Here is a 19357-nt window from a genome sequence, read left to right as displayed (position 1 = left end):
AACCCCCACTGCCACTGGGACTCGAACCGAGGTTCGAAAGAAGACGAGCAGCGCCTTACGCCACTGAGCTACAAACTGCTTGATCGCTTAGTTGTAATTAGTTTACTGGGTTGTGACATGCCCGACTGAGATTAAAAAAAAATATGGAGTTACAATTCATTGTAATGAATTACTTTGATATTATTATAAAATTTGGTTTAATATATTAATTTTAATTTTTTTACCCTGATTTGTTTTATAATTTAAATATAAAATTAAACCATACAAAAATTGATATAATGTGACTAGACTTATTTAATGGTAAAAAAACAACAATTACTTAATAACATAAAATAAAAATCAAGGTGATTTTTCTTTTAATATTGAAACTTTCATATGATTAATCTGGCTTCACAGCTCAAAACACTAAATTTATAATCAAAAGGCTTCACTAAATTTAAGATTTTTTTATTTAAAAAAATTATGTTTTAGTTAATTGAATGATAACAAAAATAATTATTTATAGATATTTATTTGAAATTGTGATAATTTTATAAAAAAACAAATTAAAATAATTTATGTTTATAAATTTAATATCCAGTAAATTTTAAATGATAAAACAAAAATATAAAAAAAGAGATTAAGAGAAGTGAAAAGAAAAGGGAATGCAAGAAAGAAAAGGAAAGTAACACGTGGAGATGAGTTGATAATCCACTTTTTTTTAAAAAAAAAAATGTATCAGGCAATTTGCAAATCCAAAGTAGCAATGGTGTCCTTAAGTTTAGGAGGAAATGTTTAATTATAGTGAAATAAATTAAAAATATTATTTTGATAGTTTTTTTATATTGTAGTAATGTTTTTTTAAAATATTTTTTATTTAAAAATATATTAAAATGTATTTATTTTTTATTTTTTAAAAATTATTTTTAACACTAATATATTAAAATAATATAAAAATATAAAAAAATCAAAGAACTACTTTCTACTTTTGTCGTTGAAGAGGGTAACAGTAATTCCTTTTTGAACTTCCTTGCACCGACAATTGATTCAAATCCCCCATTAACATCCCCTCTAACAAATAAAAAAAAACAGACAGATCAAACCACGTACATTAACAAGTCAGGTCTGAGTGAGCTAGAAGAAACATAGAAATAACGATTGCAGAAAAATATTTTATTTAAAAGAACTGTAAAGATATTTTTATAAACGCCTAACTTCAAAATAAAATCCCCATACCGAAAAGGCAAAATATCTAACTCCAACTTAACACTACTGACTCATCTGGGTTTTTTCGTACGAAGAAAATTATTCTAAAGCTTTACAAATAAAAAATATTTTTACATGATTACACATCTATAATGTTATTTACAACCTATATGTATATAATTACATTTTATAGAACAAGGTATATATAGATACACGATACCATGAATTTCATTTTCCTTCAAACAATCATGCTATGAAGGCCATGTATATCTGTAATGAAAAAAATATCTATATGAAACAATAGTTGCAATTTTAAAAAGTTATGTTATGTTATGTACATGTAATGTAATATATATATATATATATACACACACCAACACATTGTAAAAAAAGTTCTGGAAAGATACAACATTTTATTAAGTTGCCTTATCAGATGCAATTGAATAGATTGCTGTTGCTCATTTTAGAATTATTTTTAAAAATATATATACTATTTTTAAATGATCAGTGCTATTTTATTCTCAATAATAATCTATTTAAATATCAATAAGACTTGTTAGAGTTAACTAACAATCCTAGGAATCATCAATGAAAATTATTAGCTGTGGTCAATTAAAAATCCAATAAGATTTTTAATAGGTTAATTACAGTCGATTTAAATTATTAATTAACTTAGAAGGTTAATTAATGACTATCAATAAAATTCAAATGTGTTGTTACTAATAGCTATTTCTCTACAACCTTTTTAAAGCGTGATAGTTTTTCAAAACCCCTTTTCAGACACCATTTGCAAGAAACACTCCTTTGCTGTAATAGAATTTCCGATTCCTGGTCCTCCTCCAATTTTAGTCACTGTTCGTAGCCGTTGGTCGAGATAACGTTGTAGAGATTGCCGAGTCAGTCTTGCCCTGGATGTTTCCTTACTTTCCTGTTCAAAAGCAAGGGACCGCTGCTGGAATATATTCATAACGCGATGAATTTGAATTTAAGGATCGCTTTTACTGTTTTATTCAATTCAATAATCCACTAGACTGATAATCCAATGCCCATCAATATCAAAGTTGCTCACACCCTTCCAGTTTTATAATCGCTGCAGAATTTTCTATACCGAAACCTCTCAAAGACCGTTTCGAGAGTGCGCGCGTATGTCCATCAATATCAAAGTTGCTCACAAAGACCGTTTCGAGAGTGCGCGCGTATATATGAATGTATGTTAAAAGTAGACTTTTTTAAAATTAAAATAAATAAATCAACCTCCTATATGTATCTCAACAAAAACAGCATGTCAAGCATCTAAGAATATATTCTTTTTATTATTATCAAATATCTAAACTAAAAAAATAATTAAAATTGTCCGTCACAATGAAAGTTAAATATCTAAAACAAGGAAGTTTGGATATGTTTCAGCCTTGAAACATAAAATAATACGATATAAAATAATATTTTAATTGATATAGAATTTCGCTAGCTTTTAGAGACGGAGGATTTATAACCGGGACAGTGCTGATTTGAGTTTGGCGCGGAAATTTCCTTCTGGGCTGTTTGGATTACACACAGTGTTTTTAAAAAAAATTGATTTTTTTGTTTAAACTTTTTGGTATATTTTTAATTTTTTTTATATATTAACATATTTTTAATATAACTCTAAAAAAAATCGAAAACAATACTCAACACTGCCATCCAAGGCTAAAACGACAAAATGGTCGCCACGAGCGAAGTGGCTGACACTACAGAATTAAGAGATCCCACATTCCTGCCTTGTAATCAGATCAACCGCCCGCCTTCCTCCGGCTGGTGTCGTTGTGTATTAACAATTATTTTTAAATATTTTGCAGCACGCCAGTGTCGCATGTATGCACCGTGACTACACGTTATGCTTTCCTTTTTAAAAAAATTCAATTAAAAAAGTCAATAATTGTTTCGAAACAAATTTAATAAACAATTGTTCGATCATTCTGAAAAAAAAAAGGTCAAAGAAAATAAGAATTGCTCGATGCACAAATAGAACAGTGGTGAATAAAGGCAAAATAGGTGACGTAGTTCTGGGAAATGGCTCCAAATGACAGCTAAGCCGGCCTCAGATTTAGCATTTTAGTCTTATCCACTGCCTGCACGTATGTGAGTGTCATACGTAATGTTTTTTTAAAAACAATTAAAATAATATATATATATATATTAAAATTTATTTATGATGTTTAAAAATATAAAAAAATTATAATTAAAAAAAATTAAAAAAAGATTAGAACATAATCTCACACACCCTTAATGTCTACAAAAGAGATTGGTTAAATTTCATTTCCCTTCTAATATATTTACAAATGTTATATTTCTATACTTATTTTTTATAAATTCTCAATATTACCCTTGTATTTTCCAGGAATTTCAAGTATTCCCTTTTTCCATGATATCGTGGTTTTATTTATACTCAACATTTTTATTTTTTAGTGATGATTTGTGACTTGTGATATCAAAAAAAGCTAAGCTACTGGGAAATGAGTGAGTTGTGGATGAAACTCAAAAGGACGAGCATATAGTTTATCCCAAGAAATTTCTCATTTGCAAGATGTGACAATAACCTGTCCCACTTGATCAAGGTCATGCATTTACCCGGTATTTGTTACCATCAACTCACTTTGACCCTTGTGTATTTGTGAGCAGGGACGATAAACCTCATCCCATCTATTGAATACTTGTATCATTGGATTGGTTGTATAGTTTTATTTTATTTTTATTTAATTGAAGTTAACACTGTATAAATAAAATCCAGTCTGATTTGAACTCGAGTCAAATGCGAAATTGGGCGAGTACCTGCCCCATCATATTACCTGTTTGTGACACTTTTTCTTAATTTTCTAATTGTATTTTTATTTTTTTAAATGCATAAATTTTTATTTTACCACTCGCAGATTGTTTATGATTATATATATACATTTAAACTCTAAATTTTATTTTATGGTTTCATTGTTTATAAATACTGATGCAACTTGCTCTTGAGCTTGAATATTATTTTATAAAATTGATTTTTTTTAAAAATAGATCAGGTCGAACACTTGGGGGGTAATTGTTTGATGGAAAAGTTGCCTGGTCTATTTTTTTTTCTTTTTGTGTGTGTACTCATTTTTTAATATTATAAAAGAAAAAAGAAAAAAACAAGAGAAACAAATCATATTCATGTCCGCCTACTCTCCTAGTCTTGCATTTTTTATTTGTCATGTAGATCTATTTCCGAGAAGCCTGTAGTCTAGTCTTTTTATTCCGGCTTGTTAGGCAGCGTGCGTGGAAAAGGCTGGCATCTTCAGTCCACGTTCTTCGTTTCTTGCTTTAGGACCTTTCAATATTCTTAACGAGGCTGAGATATCTCTCTTTTCCAAACCTAGAGTAATGTTGAATTATTTTATATTCTACAAAATATAGTACGTGTTTGTTATTTATTTTTATTTTTTTAATATACTTGTATCGTAAATAAATTAAAATAAAATAAAATTTATTTTAATATATAATTTTTTAATATACTTGTATCATAAATAAATTAAAATAAAATAAAAATTATTTTAATATATTTTTAAATAAAAAATAGTTTTAAAAAAATATTTTATGTTTATATTTAGTATTGTGATAACAATTGATTTTCAAAATATTTTTTGATTTAAAATATATTAAAATAATATATTTTTTATTTTTAAAATTTTATTTTTAATATTAACACATCAGAATAATGATAAAAAATTAAAAATTAAAATTTTTAAAACACATATTTCCCCTAAAAAAACACTCAACGATATTACAATAGTAAACATATAGAGTTTTTTTAGAAAAATAGTTGTGGTTGTTTTTATTTAAAAAATATATTAAAATAATATTTTTTTTATTTTAAAAAGATTATTTTTAACATTATCCATAATATAAAAATAAAAATATATGTTAATTTAAAAAAAAAATTAAATATTTTTATAAAACAAAAATAAATATACCTTAATCTATAACACACGGCTGACAAGCTCGTACATCGAGCATTTTTTTCCGAAAAAAATGGTTTATTCTCCGTACGCAAGAAACTTGTGTCCAGGTTCGTATCTTTCTTCTGGGTTTATTTTCATAAGGCTAAATAGTAACGTGACCCTGAATTAATGATTGAATTCAACTTGAACATTGAATTTTTTTTTTGGGTGGGGCCCGATTACTGGATATTATTTTTACCCCACGTGCTACTTTGAAGTTTGAGCAATTACCGATTACTGATTTTATCCCATATCTCTTTTACGAGCTTGAAAAAACAAATTATATATATATATATATATATAAAATGAAAAAAAAATTAAATTTAGGTCATTTTTATTTTCTAAAAAGTAATTTTTTTAGAAAATAAATTTTAAAAAATTAAATTATTTTTTTATTTGATAGTATAATAAAAAATAAATTAGAAAATATTTTTTCACTATTTTACTATGCCGTGAAAAATAAGCTGAGAAATAAATTATTAATATTTTATTTTTAAAAATTTTATTAAAATAATAAAAAAAAATCTTACAAATTAAAAAGTTGAATAATAATAAAATTAAAAATATATAATTTCATAAATTATTTCAAATAAAATAAAAAATAATCAAAAGAATTAGAATAAATTTGATGAATAAAAGATTTTAATAAAAAAATAATAAATAAAAGGAGTTAGAAAAATAAATTATTAATATTTTATTTTTTTCAAGTTTATTAAAATGATAAGGAACAAATCTTAAAAGTTAAAAAGTTAAATGAGAATGAAATTAAAAAAATATAATTTCATAAATTATCTCAAATAAAATAAATAATAATTAAAATAATAGAGATCAAATCTAACAAATAAAAAAATTTATAAAAAAATAAAATAAAAAAATAATAATTACCATTTCATAAATTATTTCAAATAAAATAAAAAATAATCAAAAGAATGAGGATCAAATTTGATAGATAAAAAATTTTAATTAAAAAAATAAAAATAAATGAATAATAATTATAAAAATAATGACCAAAGTTAATATAAAAATTAAATTCTAAAGGATAAAATTGAAATAAAAAATCAAAATAAAATATTTAGCAATCAAAAGTTTGAAGTTCAAATTTAATATGATCAACAAATAATACGACATTTCTAAATTTTTTACAATTTCTGAAAAGTGTTTTCCCTTCAAGATACAAGAAAAATATTTTTCTAGAAATGAAACCAATTTTTTTTAATTGAAAAATATTTTTTGTTCAAATGACAAATAAATACGTGAAAGTTTGAGATGTGATTTCCAAAAAATTACTTCCCGTCAAACAAGTGAGGTCTTGGTATTGATATATAAAATAGAACTATTCTTTTATATTATGTTTGGTTAGTAATAAATAAGACAAAATAAAATATTGTATCATTAATATATATTATTTTCAAGCTTTATATTTAAAAGAACAATTGGATATTGTTTTTTTCTTACTTTATTTTAAATTGAGTGTTAAAATTAATAATAGTATAATAACTTTGGTTACAAAACCCGAATCGGCTTGAAAAGTCGCCCTAAGACTCAGGCACCCCAAGGCTTGAACTGATTTAGATTTTTTAAAATATAGAGGAATGATTAACCCGATTACTCTGGTAAGATACCTGGATTGACTCGTGACCCTGTCAATTCATGGTAAAACCCAAGGAGAATCTTGTTTGTTTTTTTTTTTAAAAAAACATCATTCTATCCTTGTTTTTTAAAAAATAGGGTTAAGCCTCACAATCTATAACTCGATCCCTATTCTGGGTTAGCTTTTAAGTCAAGTTTTAAAATTACAATGATAATTATTTTTATCTTTATATATTTTAATCAAAGAAGTTTAGAATTAAAAGTTTGTTATAGTAATAAAAATTTTAAAAATATTATATTTGAAACCATATCTTTGCTATATTATATTTTATAATATTAAAAGTATAAAAATTTACTAAAAAATATTATATGAATACATTTATTTTTGCATATCGATAGTTATCTCATTAATCAAATATATAAAAATTATTGTTGTTTTTGTCTCTTTTGTCATGTGAATGCAACATAACATGGCATCTATCACTGGTCATGGGTCATAATTATTTTCAAGGCAAGAAAATAATTAAGCATCGATAATGTGTCTTTCAATAAAAAAATAAATTCAAAATATTAAAAATATCGATATGGAGATATATTTGATGTTATATTTTCTAAGATACTGAAACAACAACACATTTGATCGACTGTGAGTTAGCTTGTCAAGTATATGACTCTAGTAATGAGATCACAATGAATTATATAAAGCAAATCAAAATAAATTATAAGAATTGATTTAGAACCAACCCAATGTTAAATGATATAATAAAAAAATACATTGAATTACTAAAATGATAAAAAAACTTCTCAAGCTAATATATCAAATTTACAATCTGGATCATGGAATTAACATGATCTATACAAAGCAAATGATATTGTATTATTCAAAACTAATAAAACCAAATGATAGTTTAAAACTTCCCATCAATAACTAGAACAAAAATAATAATCAACAATCCCATTACATTGTTAAAATTCAAGCTTAATTAAAATATGATAATAGTGAAGTTTTTAAAACATTGAATCAAAATTAAGCGAAGTTTTTAAAACATTGAATCAAAATTAAAAGGAAGGCCTTTTGAAGTAAGCAAGGCACACAGCCCAAAAATAAAGAAGCATGAACACTTAACAATATCAGCATGTTAACAAAAACCAATAACTTGAAAATAACATAAAAAAGGGTGAGTTCAACCAACTCGACAATGGAATAATATTTAATATATATCGTAGATATTATTAATGTGTAAGTTGTAAATATAATGATACAAGTATACACACCAAACATATTAGCATATGATAATGAAATATATATCAGATATCATATGATACCTGGATGTGACCACCGTGGAAGGATTAGTGGCCATATACATGTATCTCTAACACCAGCAAAGTATACAAAATATTACGTGCACATGGACTAACTACTTTTCATTAGCATAAAGTTACTGATAAGTTCTGTATTAAGGCATAATAAATATTTACATGATTATTAAAGTAATGTATATTATATTGAGTATAACAAATTCAAGAATATATGTGTATCAAAAAATAAAATAGTATGTATAAATATTTAAAAAATTAACTATTTATAATCATCATACAATAAACATACACATTTATTTATATTATATACATATTAAAGATTATTCTACTCACCCAATAAAAATATAAAAGTAAAATGAATATTGGATGAAAGACTCGATAATCTCATCGAGGATTATTATAATTACCTATAATGAATCTACAAAATATATTTTAAAAATAACTTAAAATAACACAAATAAAATATCTAATATATAAAAAAAAACCAGATTTAGTCTCGTGAGCTTATGGATTAAGACATTTTTTTTTTTGAAATTAGAGGCAAAAATATAATTTTACAAGAATTGGATGATCAAACTATGAATGTTAGAAATACATAACCATGCTGAAATTTCACCCATAATACATCCTCAACTATGTCCATAATCTCAATTTACATTATAGGGATGAAATTGTAAAATTTCTAAACTTTAGGGACTAAATTATAAATCTTTAAAATTAAGGGTCTAAGTTGACAATTACATAAATAAAATTTCAAATCGAGATTCATCATCCTTAACATTATAAGAATAATGCCTAAAATTCCAAAAAAATAAAAATTAAGGGTCCAATTATATTTTTCTAAAGTTCAGGGACTAAACTGTATTTTTTAATAAATCAAGGATCATAATAAAATTTCATCATCTTTAACCTCAAGATCATTATATCCAGATTTTTCAGCAAAGTTAAACTAATATCTTGTAACAAATCATTTATATAAATTAATTAACAAATTTTTTTCCAACAACATACAAAATCAACTACACAACCTTAAACCCATACTAATAATGAATCAATCATAACAACATAAATTTTAAATTTTTACAAGCCTTAATTTTTTTTTAATTCTTTCATAAATAAACCATATTTAAAAGTAACATGAAAGGAAATTACTTGCTTGGTACTTTCATATTTTTTTAACCTGAAATCTCAAGATCAGAAACTAAAATCTTTTGTTTTACAAGGGGAGGATCACAATGGCCATATGAATTAAAAGAGAGAAAAATAACTCTTTTACAGTAAACCTTGAAAAAAATCAAGGCTAGATTAAATTAAAAAATTAATACACTTAAATAAAATAGGGTCTAAATACAAATAAAAATAATTACAGAGCATATATACACCTCTTATCACAAAAAGTTTGCAGCAACCGTAAAGAAAGAAAAAATGGAAATTTTTGTATCCATTTTTGCAAATCAAGAGAGAAACACCGAAATTTCAAGAACTTATCCTAAATTAAGGGTTATAGGTGGAATAGACACTTATGGGCAATGGATTAATAAGAAACTTTGAACAAAAAAAGAAAAAAAAAGGGTTGGCTGTCATTAAAAAGAAAATGAGGGAGTTGAAGATTGAAACCTTGATTTCTTATGGGGTAAGGTGTTCTAAATATGGTTTTATGAATCGTTTCAAAGTCAATTATGAATTGATGTTTGGATGTTGACTAACTAAAAAAATTAGTCTTACTCAATTTGAAGTTATAGAACTCCAGTTATGGGTCATCAACCTGGATTAGGTCATGACAGATCCTGTAGGGCAATAGGTTTGATTTGTTGATAAGCAATATTGATTATCTTAGAAGTAGATCTGAGTTCTTTTTCTTTCAGATGACTTGTAGCCTCGTGTCTTAGTTTTCCAATGATACTAATCTTGCTTGAAATGGAGTTCTATAACTTTAGATACAGTTAAAAATTTAAAGAGATATTGGATAATAACAGTTCGATGTTAAGGCAATAATAGTTAAATAATAACAGTTCAATGTTCATTGATGAACAATTTTGATTGTTTTAGAGGTAGAACTAGGTTCTTCTTCCTTCAAAAAACTTGTATTCTCGTGTCTTAGTTTTCCAACGAGACCAATCTAGCTTGAAATAAAGTTATATAACTCTAGATATAGTTAAATTTAAAGAGAGGTTGGACAATAATAGTTCGATGTCAAGACAATAACAGTTGGATGGTAACAGTTTAATATTCGTTGTTAAGCAATTTTGATTGTCTTAGATGTAGAATTGGGTTCTTCCTCTTTCAGAGAACTTGTAGTCTCATATCTTAGCTTTTCAACGAGATCAATCTCGCTTGAAATAGAGTTTTATAACTTAAATATAATTATAAATGTAAAAAGAGATTGGACAATAACAATTCAATGGCAAGGTAATAACAGTTAGATAATGATAGTCTAATGTTTGTTGATGAACAATTTTGACTATCTTAGAGGTAAAACCAAGTTCTACTTTATTTACAGAACTTATAGCCTCATGTTTTAGCTTTCTAATGAGATCTCATTTGAAATAAAGTTCTACAACTCTGGATATAGTTAAAAATCTGAAGAGAAGTTAGACAGTAATAGTTCAATGTCAAGATAGTAATTGTTGAACAATAATAGTCCAATGTTCGTTGATGGGAAATTTTTACTGTTTTGAAGGCAGAACTGGGTTTTTCTTGTTTTAAAGAACTTGTAGTCTCGTGCTTTAGCCTTTCAATGAGACCAATCTCGCTTGAAACAAAGTTTTACAACTTTGGATATAGTTAAAAATCTGAGGAGAGGTCGGCAATAATAGTGCAATATCTAGACATTAACAGTTCGAGATTTAAATAGTAACAGTTCAAATATAAAGAAAAGAATGATAACTATGGTTGGACAGAGAATGACAATATTAATGGGTGTAATGAGAAAAATGTAAAATATAAAGAAATGACTTAAAGAAAGCCTTATTGGTTATTGATATAGTTATTATAAAACATATCATTGAATGAGAAAAATTTATAAGATAAACCTGTGATTTACAGGAGAGACCATATACGTGGTGCAACAACAGCAACCGAAAAGCACAAATAGAGTTTCTGTTGTAGGTAGGTGAATCACACCTATATTTTTTAGTTAAATTTCATGATTTAATACATTACCGATATGAAATGTGAATTACTAAATGTTGGATATTAGATGAAATGAGGAAAGTTTGTGTAATGATGTTTATATTTTGAATAATATTCTGAATATACATGTATTTAAGTTGGAAGGTTATTGTGTGAACTGTCAAGTGATGAAATTATCACGAAAAAAAGAATTATAAGAAGTATGATTTGGGGAATGAACTGATATACAATTAGTATATATTAGGATCCAGGGTAAAGAGAGGGATCACCATGTATTAACTAACATATATTTAGTGTATGTTGGAATCTTGGGCAAGGGGATCATCATGTACTGGTTAACATACATTTAGTGTATGTTTGGATTCTGAGTAGGGGGATCCACATGTATTGACTAACATACATTTAGTGTGTATTAGAATTATAGGTAAATGGATTACCTTGCATCGACTCCTATAGGGTGATGATGACGATACCAGTGAAATGGAATTGGTAATTCTTTAAGCATAAATAATTATGATCAATCTTATAAAATCTATAATAAAGGTTGATAATGGGAAATGAAACAATTTGTAGTCGCTAAACAAGAAAGAGATTATAATGAAAACTATAAGGGAGAAATGAATGAAATATGAATGCATGTTGCTCTCTTGAAATTGTTAGATATTTTTGTTGTTATATTTATTGTGATGTTCATGTTTTAATAATATATATCTTGTTTGAGGACTATCGCCAATACAATTAGAGTAGATCTTAGCCTATGTTCACTTATTGTAATCTAAGTTATAGGAAATATGCCCTTGTATTTTATAAATATAAAATGTTTGTATAACTTAATTTGTATAATAATGTTTAAACTAGATTAAATGAACTTAACTCTGAAGTTCATATAACCATGTTTTATATATGCATATTTATATTTTAATCCATCCATAATTATATTTGTCATATAATATATATCATGAATATTGTGGTTGATATGTATGATGATATTGTGGGATCAAGACCCATGATGATTGGGTCGAGATTGGGTTAGCAGATGCGAGTTATTAAAAGTGTAAACATGTTAAATGATGATAATTTGGGACCTTATGGTATAAGGGAGATTCCTTCAAAATTTTGGTAGACTTTAATACTAATACTATGAATAAATATAGAAAAAAATTAACTATTTTGTTTTTTAGTTGACATGAGATTGTTATTTTTATCCCGGAAGAAGAGATGTTACACTTGCAACCTTTCCAGAAGAAGAGATGTTACACTTGCAACCTTTTCTTATATACTTAAGTTAACTTAGGTTAGGTTTGAGCTAACTTAAGACTGAGTTTAGGCTAAAAGTTTGAGTTTTGCAAATTAAATATTGGAAATAAAAAAGTTGTTGGATGATAAAATTAAAAATAAAATTTTCAGTTAAAAAAATAAAAAATAAAACGAGTTGTCTTGGATTAACCTATTAACTCCTAACTTAGATCATGAGTTTGAAATAACACCATATAAAGCCAAAATAAAAATAAAATACAAAGTCCAATTAAAAAAAAACAAAAAACTAAAAAGAGAAAACTTGGTTCCACATGTCAAACATATGACAAAGGTGATGAGATTGAAATAACTCCACATAAAATAAATAAAAAATCATAAAGTCTAATTTTGAATTAATCCAATATTAAATGATGAAATTAAAAAAATAATAATTAAAAAAGACAGAAAAAAATTTAACTCGGGTTAACATAGATTAACTCGTTAAACTTATGATTTAGATTATAAAATTGAGATAAATTTATAAAAAATAAATAAAAAATTTACAAAGCTAAAAGATCTATTTTTCAAGGTTGAGATTAATTAAAAAAAATCATAAATCATAATTACTAAGATAATATAATATTAAAAAAGAATGAAATTAAAAAAAATTAAAAATATTTTTAATGAAATCATGCTTTTAAATATTTTATTAATTACTAATTTTAATGCAAGTATTATATATCGAGACCTTACTAATGAATTTTTTACTTTACTGCAAAAATTATAATCACCACAGCTAAAGCAGTATTTAAATAAAAAGCTTTGTTTATTTTTTTATTTTAAAAATATTATTGCACAAATCATAATCACCATAGCTAAAGCAGTGTTTAAATAAAAAGCTTTGTTTATTTTTTTGTTTTAAAAATATTTTTAAAATTTTAATTTAGTTTAAATTAATATATTTTGAATATTTTTAAATTATTTTAACATATTAATATGACAAATATTTAAATAAAAAATATTTTAAAAAATAATCACCACTTCCTATGCAAACTCTAACTCTCAATTTACAATATAAAACCACGGAAGAAAATAACATTCGGAGGAATTGGAACTTCCAACGAATTGACAGTGGGAAGCTAAGAAAGCTAAGCTCAACAGGAGCGAGAGAAAAAAGAAGTGCACGAAAGATGAAAAAACATTGTGTGCTAACAAACTTGACGACTAATAAAATTAAAGGGAAAAGCCACGGTAGCGGGCGATGTAAACAGAGCGGGGGTAGCTCTTTTCTCCCAACCAACTTCATCACCTCGTCATCTCCGCCCCCTTCCCTTGCCTTCTACTTTTTAGCTCTTCCAGTCACTATTTCCCCTCATTTCATCGCCCCTCTCTTTCTCACTAGCACATTCTCCGTTTCAATCTCTAATCTCTCTTCAACCAAATGGCTTCATCTCCCTTCCTCTCTAGAATCCCCATAAAAAACAAAACCATTTCCTTCTCCTCCTCCCTCTCCCCGTCCTTCCCTTTCTCTCCCTCCACACTCTCCCACCGTAAAAGAAATCCAAATGCATTGAGAGTCCAAGCCAAGATCCGCGAGATCTTCATGCCTGCTCTCAGCTCTACCATGACCGAGGGCAAGATCGTCTCCTGGATTAAATCCGAAGGAGATGTTCTCTCTAAAGGCGAAAGCGTCGTCGTGGTTGAATCCGATAAAGCCGACATGGATGTCGAGACCTTCTACGATGGCATTCTCGCCGCAATTGTAGTTCCAGAGGGCGAAACCGCTCCAGTTGGCGCTCCAATTGGACTTTTAGCAGAAACTGAAGAGGAAATTGCGGAAGCCAAGGCGAAAGCTGCCTCCAAAGCTGGTGGTTCGAGTTCACCTGCCACTCCCATTTCTCCTCCTGATACTTCCACTCCCGCTCCTGCAATTCCGCAACCTCCTCCTGCTCCGGCTGCACCTGAGGGACCGAGGAAAACGATTGCCACGCCATTTGCGAAGAAATTGGCTAGGCAGCATAAGGTGGATATTAATAAAGTGGTTGGAACGGGGCCGTATGGAAGGATAACTCCTGCTGACGTGGAGGCAGCTGCGGGAATTGCTGTTTCAAAGCCGAGTGTGAGTCCAGCTTCCCCTGCTGCCGCTGCTGTGCCAGTTATGGCTGCAGCGAGTTCCTCGGCTCCTCCTCCGCTACCGGGGTCTAATGTTGTGCCATTTACTTCAATGCAAGCGGCTGTTTCAAAGAATATGGTGGAGAGCCTTTCCGTTCCAACTTTTAGGGTTGGGTATCCCCTCACAACTGATGCTCTTGATGCATTATACGAGAAGGTACATTGTGTTAACTATTAGAATGAATCCGTTCATTTTGTTCGTAATGGTAATTTTACTGACTTGGTTATTGGGGGTACGAGATGCATGAATTCAACTTGTTTGATGTTATCATTATGGTTATTTTCAGGTTAAACCGAAGGGTGTGACAATGACTGCTTTGCTGGCAAAAGCTGCGGCGATGACACTTGTTCAGCACCCAGTTGTGAATGCAAGCTGTAAAGATGGGAAAAGCTTTACTTATAACAGTAACGTTAACATTGCAGTAGCTGTGGCAATCAATGGTGGGTTGATAACCCCTGTTCTGCAGGATGCAGACAAGGTAATCTTGTTATTTAATCTATATGATTCTCGTTTTATTGATGATCGATTTTTTATTGGTGTCAGGCTAATGACCATGTTGAATTTAAATTAGTAAATTGCTTTGTTGGTGTAGTTGGATCTATACTTATTATCTAAAAAATGGAAAGAGTTGGTGGAGAAGGCCCGAGCAAAGCAGCTTCAGCCCCAGGAGTATAATTCAGGTTTCTACTATTTAAGTTTTTTATTCTCTCTTTCTCTCTCTGTATCCTCTTAGGGGCTTGGATTCGTGTTAAAAATCTTTTTGGAGTGATAATTCTAACTCTATTTGTGCGCAGGGACTTTCACTCTATCCAATTTAGGAATGTTTGGAGTGGACAGATTTGATGCCATTCTTCCTCCAGGGCAGGTGAGTAGTGATAGACAGGTCCTTTTTCTTATGTCATGACTTTTAAGAAATTTACTAAAAAGTTGGAAACAATGTTCAGGGGGCTATAATGGCTGTTGGAGCATCAAAACCAACCGTGGTGGCTGATAAAGATGGATTCTTCAGTGTTAAAAGTAAAATGCTGGTGAGTGAGATTTCCATTCTTTTATCATTTTCTGTCTGAAAACAAACAAAGGTTTGAAAAAATTATAGACCATCATAGAACATTTTTCTTTTAAATCAATTTTGATGTCAGTTTTCATGTTTTGAAATTATCAGTAACTGTCCTCCTGTAATTCATACTTATGGCTTCCTTTTACCAATTGATTAAATTTTGGGAAACTTGAAGCCTTCTGTGGTGGAATGTATAACATAATTACTCAGAACTATCACTAAAATTTTCCTTCATCAGCACATGAGCTGAGCCAATGTCAGGCATTGCATAAGACTAATAAGGAAATTCGTGAAAGATCAAGTGAAATTCTCTTCAAATCTTCATTTGACACTGACTTGTGGTTATTTTATTTCAGCTAAAGCGTTTCCCAAGTTCACTTATTATTAGTAAAATAACAATAGATCAACACCCCTGGCCTAAATAAATCTTTCAGCTCATTGCCTTGAATTATGGACAACATGCTATTATAATTTTCTCTCGTAGTTTTGTGATCAGTAGCCTTCAAATTAGGAATTCCTTGTACATATCCATGAGGCTTATAGATGGCTCTGGATGTTGGTTTCTACACTGCATAGCTTTCCAGTGGTTAAGTTGTCTAGCTCAGTGACTCCAATATATGTCATTAGTGGTTATGCTTGACAAATCTGCTGGTTTCATGGGTTAGAAGTGATGTAGTTCATACTAGTTTCTGAAATATGGAAGACTGGAATGGATAGGGACGATGGGAAGTGTAAATTTTATGAGATTATTGTGGCATCATGTGATTTTAATTTAACCTCAGACTGTTAGAAGTGAGTTCTCTTTGGTTCAATTCAACTTGAAGACACTATTATAGTAGTCAAAGAGGTAAAATATTTTGTTAGATCCATAATCTAGTTTGTTTCATGTGGATCAGAGGTCCTTGAGTGGAGTGGGGCTGTAAGAACAAAAGATTTACTAGTGCATAGCCATTGACCTTAGCATATGGTTTGTTGTTCATCTGAGAAAGTGATTTACATTTCACAGTAAGCATCAATTATTCCTGGTGCTAAAAGCTAACATTGATAAGCTTTAATCTACTGATGATTAGTCTGAAATGCAATTCACTTTCCTGGATGAATCATAGTTCAAGGAGTACAATTGCATCAGATAACTTGTGTGTATTAGATGCAAACACTTTCTCATCAGCAGTTTGATCATGGACCTCCTTGTCACCATTTTGAAAAACAATATCATTGTTTTGGTGTATGAACCACAACTCGAGGTGCCTAAAAATGCTGCCATGTGTTCTTACCTCTTTGGATTATTTTACCAGAAGAAAACCCACTATTTCTACTTAAAAGTGCCCTGGCAAGCTTCTCAACCTTCTTTTTTGTAATCAATTTATCTATTTTCCTTTCGGGGTCTGTCTGCGTTTGTTCTCAGAGGAGCAGGGGCACTGGGTTAGTTAAATACACAGGATCACTAAGTGATGTTAAGTGACCTTTGTCTCACAATTATTTGGTTTCATACTTCAGGAGGGATTATGCAAAACCTCTATGGTTGTCTCATGCTCAAGTGATTGGCCCTTTTCTCCTTGAAATGTTTTGTGACTAAATCATCAGAGTATGCAAACTAGAATTAATTTTGAAACTATAGGTATAGGAACTCATTTTATGTCTTTTTCTTGGAATTTTGTCCTTGAAAAATTTCACTGGTTGCTAGTTGAAATACTGTCGCTGGAAAATGATATTTCAACTAGATGTTAACTTGAAAGGCAACCAGAGTTTTAGCTCTAAGGAGGAAACATCAATGGAAAAGTCATAGGAGCGAACCTCAGGTGCTGTATGCTCCCTGGAGGGGAACAAAAGCCCTGCTTTCGTGCTGTTCTAATTATTTATGGTACCTGGCACCTATCCTCTAAGATAGATTAATATCTCTTATTGCTAATGGGATTGTCATGCATTAGGTCCCTTTGCTTGCCCTTTGTAGGTTATTATATGTTATCTGATATTCTTGAAAATCAAAGTATGTTGCTATTTGGTCATTTGATGTTGTTAAACATCAAACACAAAAGAGCTCCATAGCTTGCACGGGATGTACCTCTCAGCTTTCCTTCTAAGCAAATGGTTCTATAGGATACTATTAATTAAATTGGTCTTTGATTCTTTTCAGGTGAATGTGACAGCTGATCACCGAATCGTCTACGGTGCTGACTTGGCTGCCTTCCTCCAGACCTTTGCTAAGATTGTTGAGAACCCAGAAAGCCTGACATTATAAATTTTCGAGATTTTTATAGAAAGAATGCAGTTGAATATGGCCCCTATTCTTTGGTCTTTGGCGAGAAGATGGCATGTCTATTGAGAAGAGCACTGGGCATATGGAGCTGGTTTTGCACTGCCTAAGTGATACCGTGCTTGATGTATTTCCTCTTATCTTGATTTTGCAAGAGTTTCAGTACCAGGACAGATACTGTTGATTATAATTTTAAAGATGAGAATAACGAGCTCGTTCTTGAATGTTTTTGACAGAAGCCAGGGTAATGTTTTGCACTGCCTGGGTGATACCGTGCTTCTTGTATTTCCTTTTATCTTGATTTTGTAAGAGTTTCAGTACCAGGACAGATACTGTTGATTATAATTTTAAAGATCAGAATAACGAGCTAGTTCTTGAATGTTTTTGATAGAAGCCGGGGTAATGTTTTGCTGCAAACATTGCATTTGGATAAATCTTTTGATGATAAATTTGGATAACGGTGGGTATCAAGTCTGTGCTGTTAGATTGGTTTTGAAGCGTAAAACATTTAAGAATCAACCCCATCCCGCCGCCCCCCCCCCTGCGAATTGATAAGGGTGGTAAAACTGGAATGCGAATCGGTGGTTGGAACCAGAAGGAGCTCATGTAATGCGTCCAATTTGGATCATAAATTTCATGATATACCACTTTCAAAACTACCAGATTTCTTCCATTCAAAAAAGAGATTCACTACCAGGCATCAGAACAACATCTCGTGGACAGAAACCCAAGAGGACACTCACTAATAGCAGGCATTAAAGTCTAGAAAGGAAGGGCATATGCTTAAGTGAAACAACGTAAACGAAGACAAAGCCTTCCCCAGGACCAAGTCCTTAACATTGAAACGTGGGATAAATAACCAAAATACAATCTAACATGTTGCTGAAGGATTCAGGTAGGTGTTTGGACTATGGCTAATTATGATATTACATGATTTGTATGGTGGTGATCAATAACCAAAACAATCCTGTCAACTATATGAATACGTTGCGCTAGCCATGGCCATAATATCTGAATTAGAGGTCCAAGCTGATGTTCCTGGAAATCTGAAGCCTATCAATATACTCGATGACTGGAAGCGAGTCATTGATATACCTTCTCATATTCTTCTCCGCTGACTGATCTACAACTACAATTACAACGTAAATCCTCAGGAAGAGGAGACTAAATTTGAATTTTAACCGATCCCAATGGTGGCATGTGTTCAGTCGAAGCTATAATGATAAAGCATCACCGAAGAAAATGGAACAACATCATTTAGCATGAAAGGACACTGCGTATGCATCAAACTGTTTACACATGCGAGACATGTTATAACAACGGACACAAGCTCGCCAGTTTCATTGGGATTCAGTAGAAGTTGGTCCCTTGTTGGAAGAGTATGCATCCCAGCATAAACTGTCGTCTTAACA

General features: G+C 29.7%; 1 protein-coding gene and 1 long non-coding RNA gene across 2 annotated transcripts; one reads left to right on the top strand and one right to left on the bottom strand.

Annotated features, from left to right (window-relative positions):
• The first annotated feature begins 13578 nt into the window (after positions 1 to 13578).
• Positions 13579 to 18338, top strand: LTA2 (2-oxoacid dehydrogenases acyltransferase family protein). Its single transcript, XM_011009718.1, has 6 exons — positions 13579 to 14790; positions 14921 to 15112; positions 15227 to 15314; positions 15429 to 15499; positions 15579 to 15662; positions 17826 to 18338. Exons 1-6 carry the CDS (start codon positions 13903 to 13905, stop codon positions 17928 to 17930), a joined length of 1428 nt encoding a protein of 475 aa, XP_011008020.1. The 5' UTR covers positions 13579 to 13902; the 3' UTR covers positions 17931 to 18338.
• On the bottom strand, positions 17985 to 18438 carry LOC105113523 (uncharacterized). Its single transcript, XR_839983.1, has 2 exons — positions 18350 to 18438; positions 17985 to 18194 (listed from the first exon to the last, which is right to left on the bottom strand). It is a non-coding gene; the product is annotated as an uncharacterized LOC105113523 (long non-coding RNA).
• Between the last annotated feature and the right edge of the window lie 919 nt (positions 18439 to 19357).

This window comes from Populus euphratica, unplaced genomic scaffold, assembly GCF_000495115.2.
Source record: "Populus euphratica unplaced genomic scaffold, PopEup_1.0 scaffold5.1, whole genome shotgun sequence".
Lineage (NCBI taxonomy): Eukaryota > Viridiplantae > Streptophyta > Magnoliopsida > Malpighiales > Salicaceae > Populus > Populus euphratica.
Note: the sequence above shows the minus strand (reverse complement) of the source record. Positions and strands in the feature narration are given on the sequence as shown.

Bases quoted from the DNA above. Each gene is read 5' to 3' on its own strand.
- LTA2 (XM_011009718.1), top strand. From the start codon at position 13,903: ATGGCTTCATCTCCCTTCCTCTCTAGAATCCCCATAAAAAACAAAACC. The intron at 14,791-14,920 runs GTACATTGTGTT...GGTTATTTTCAG, and splicing joins TTGATGCATTATACGAGAAG to GTTAAACCGAAGGGTGTGAC. The intron at 15,113-15,226 runs GTAATCTTGTTA...TTGTTGGTGTAG, and splicing joins TTCTGCAGGATGCAGACAAG to TTGGATCTATACTTATTATC.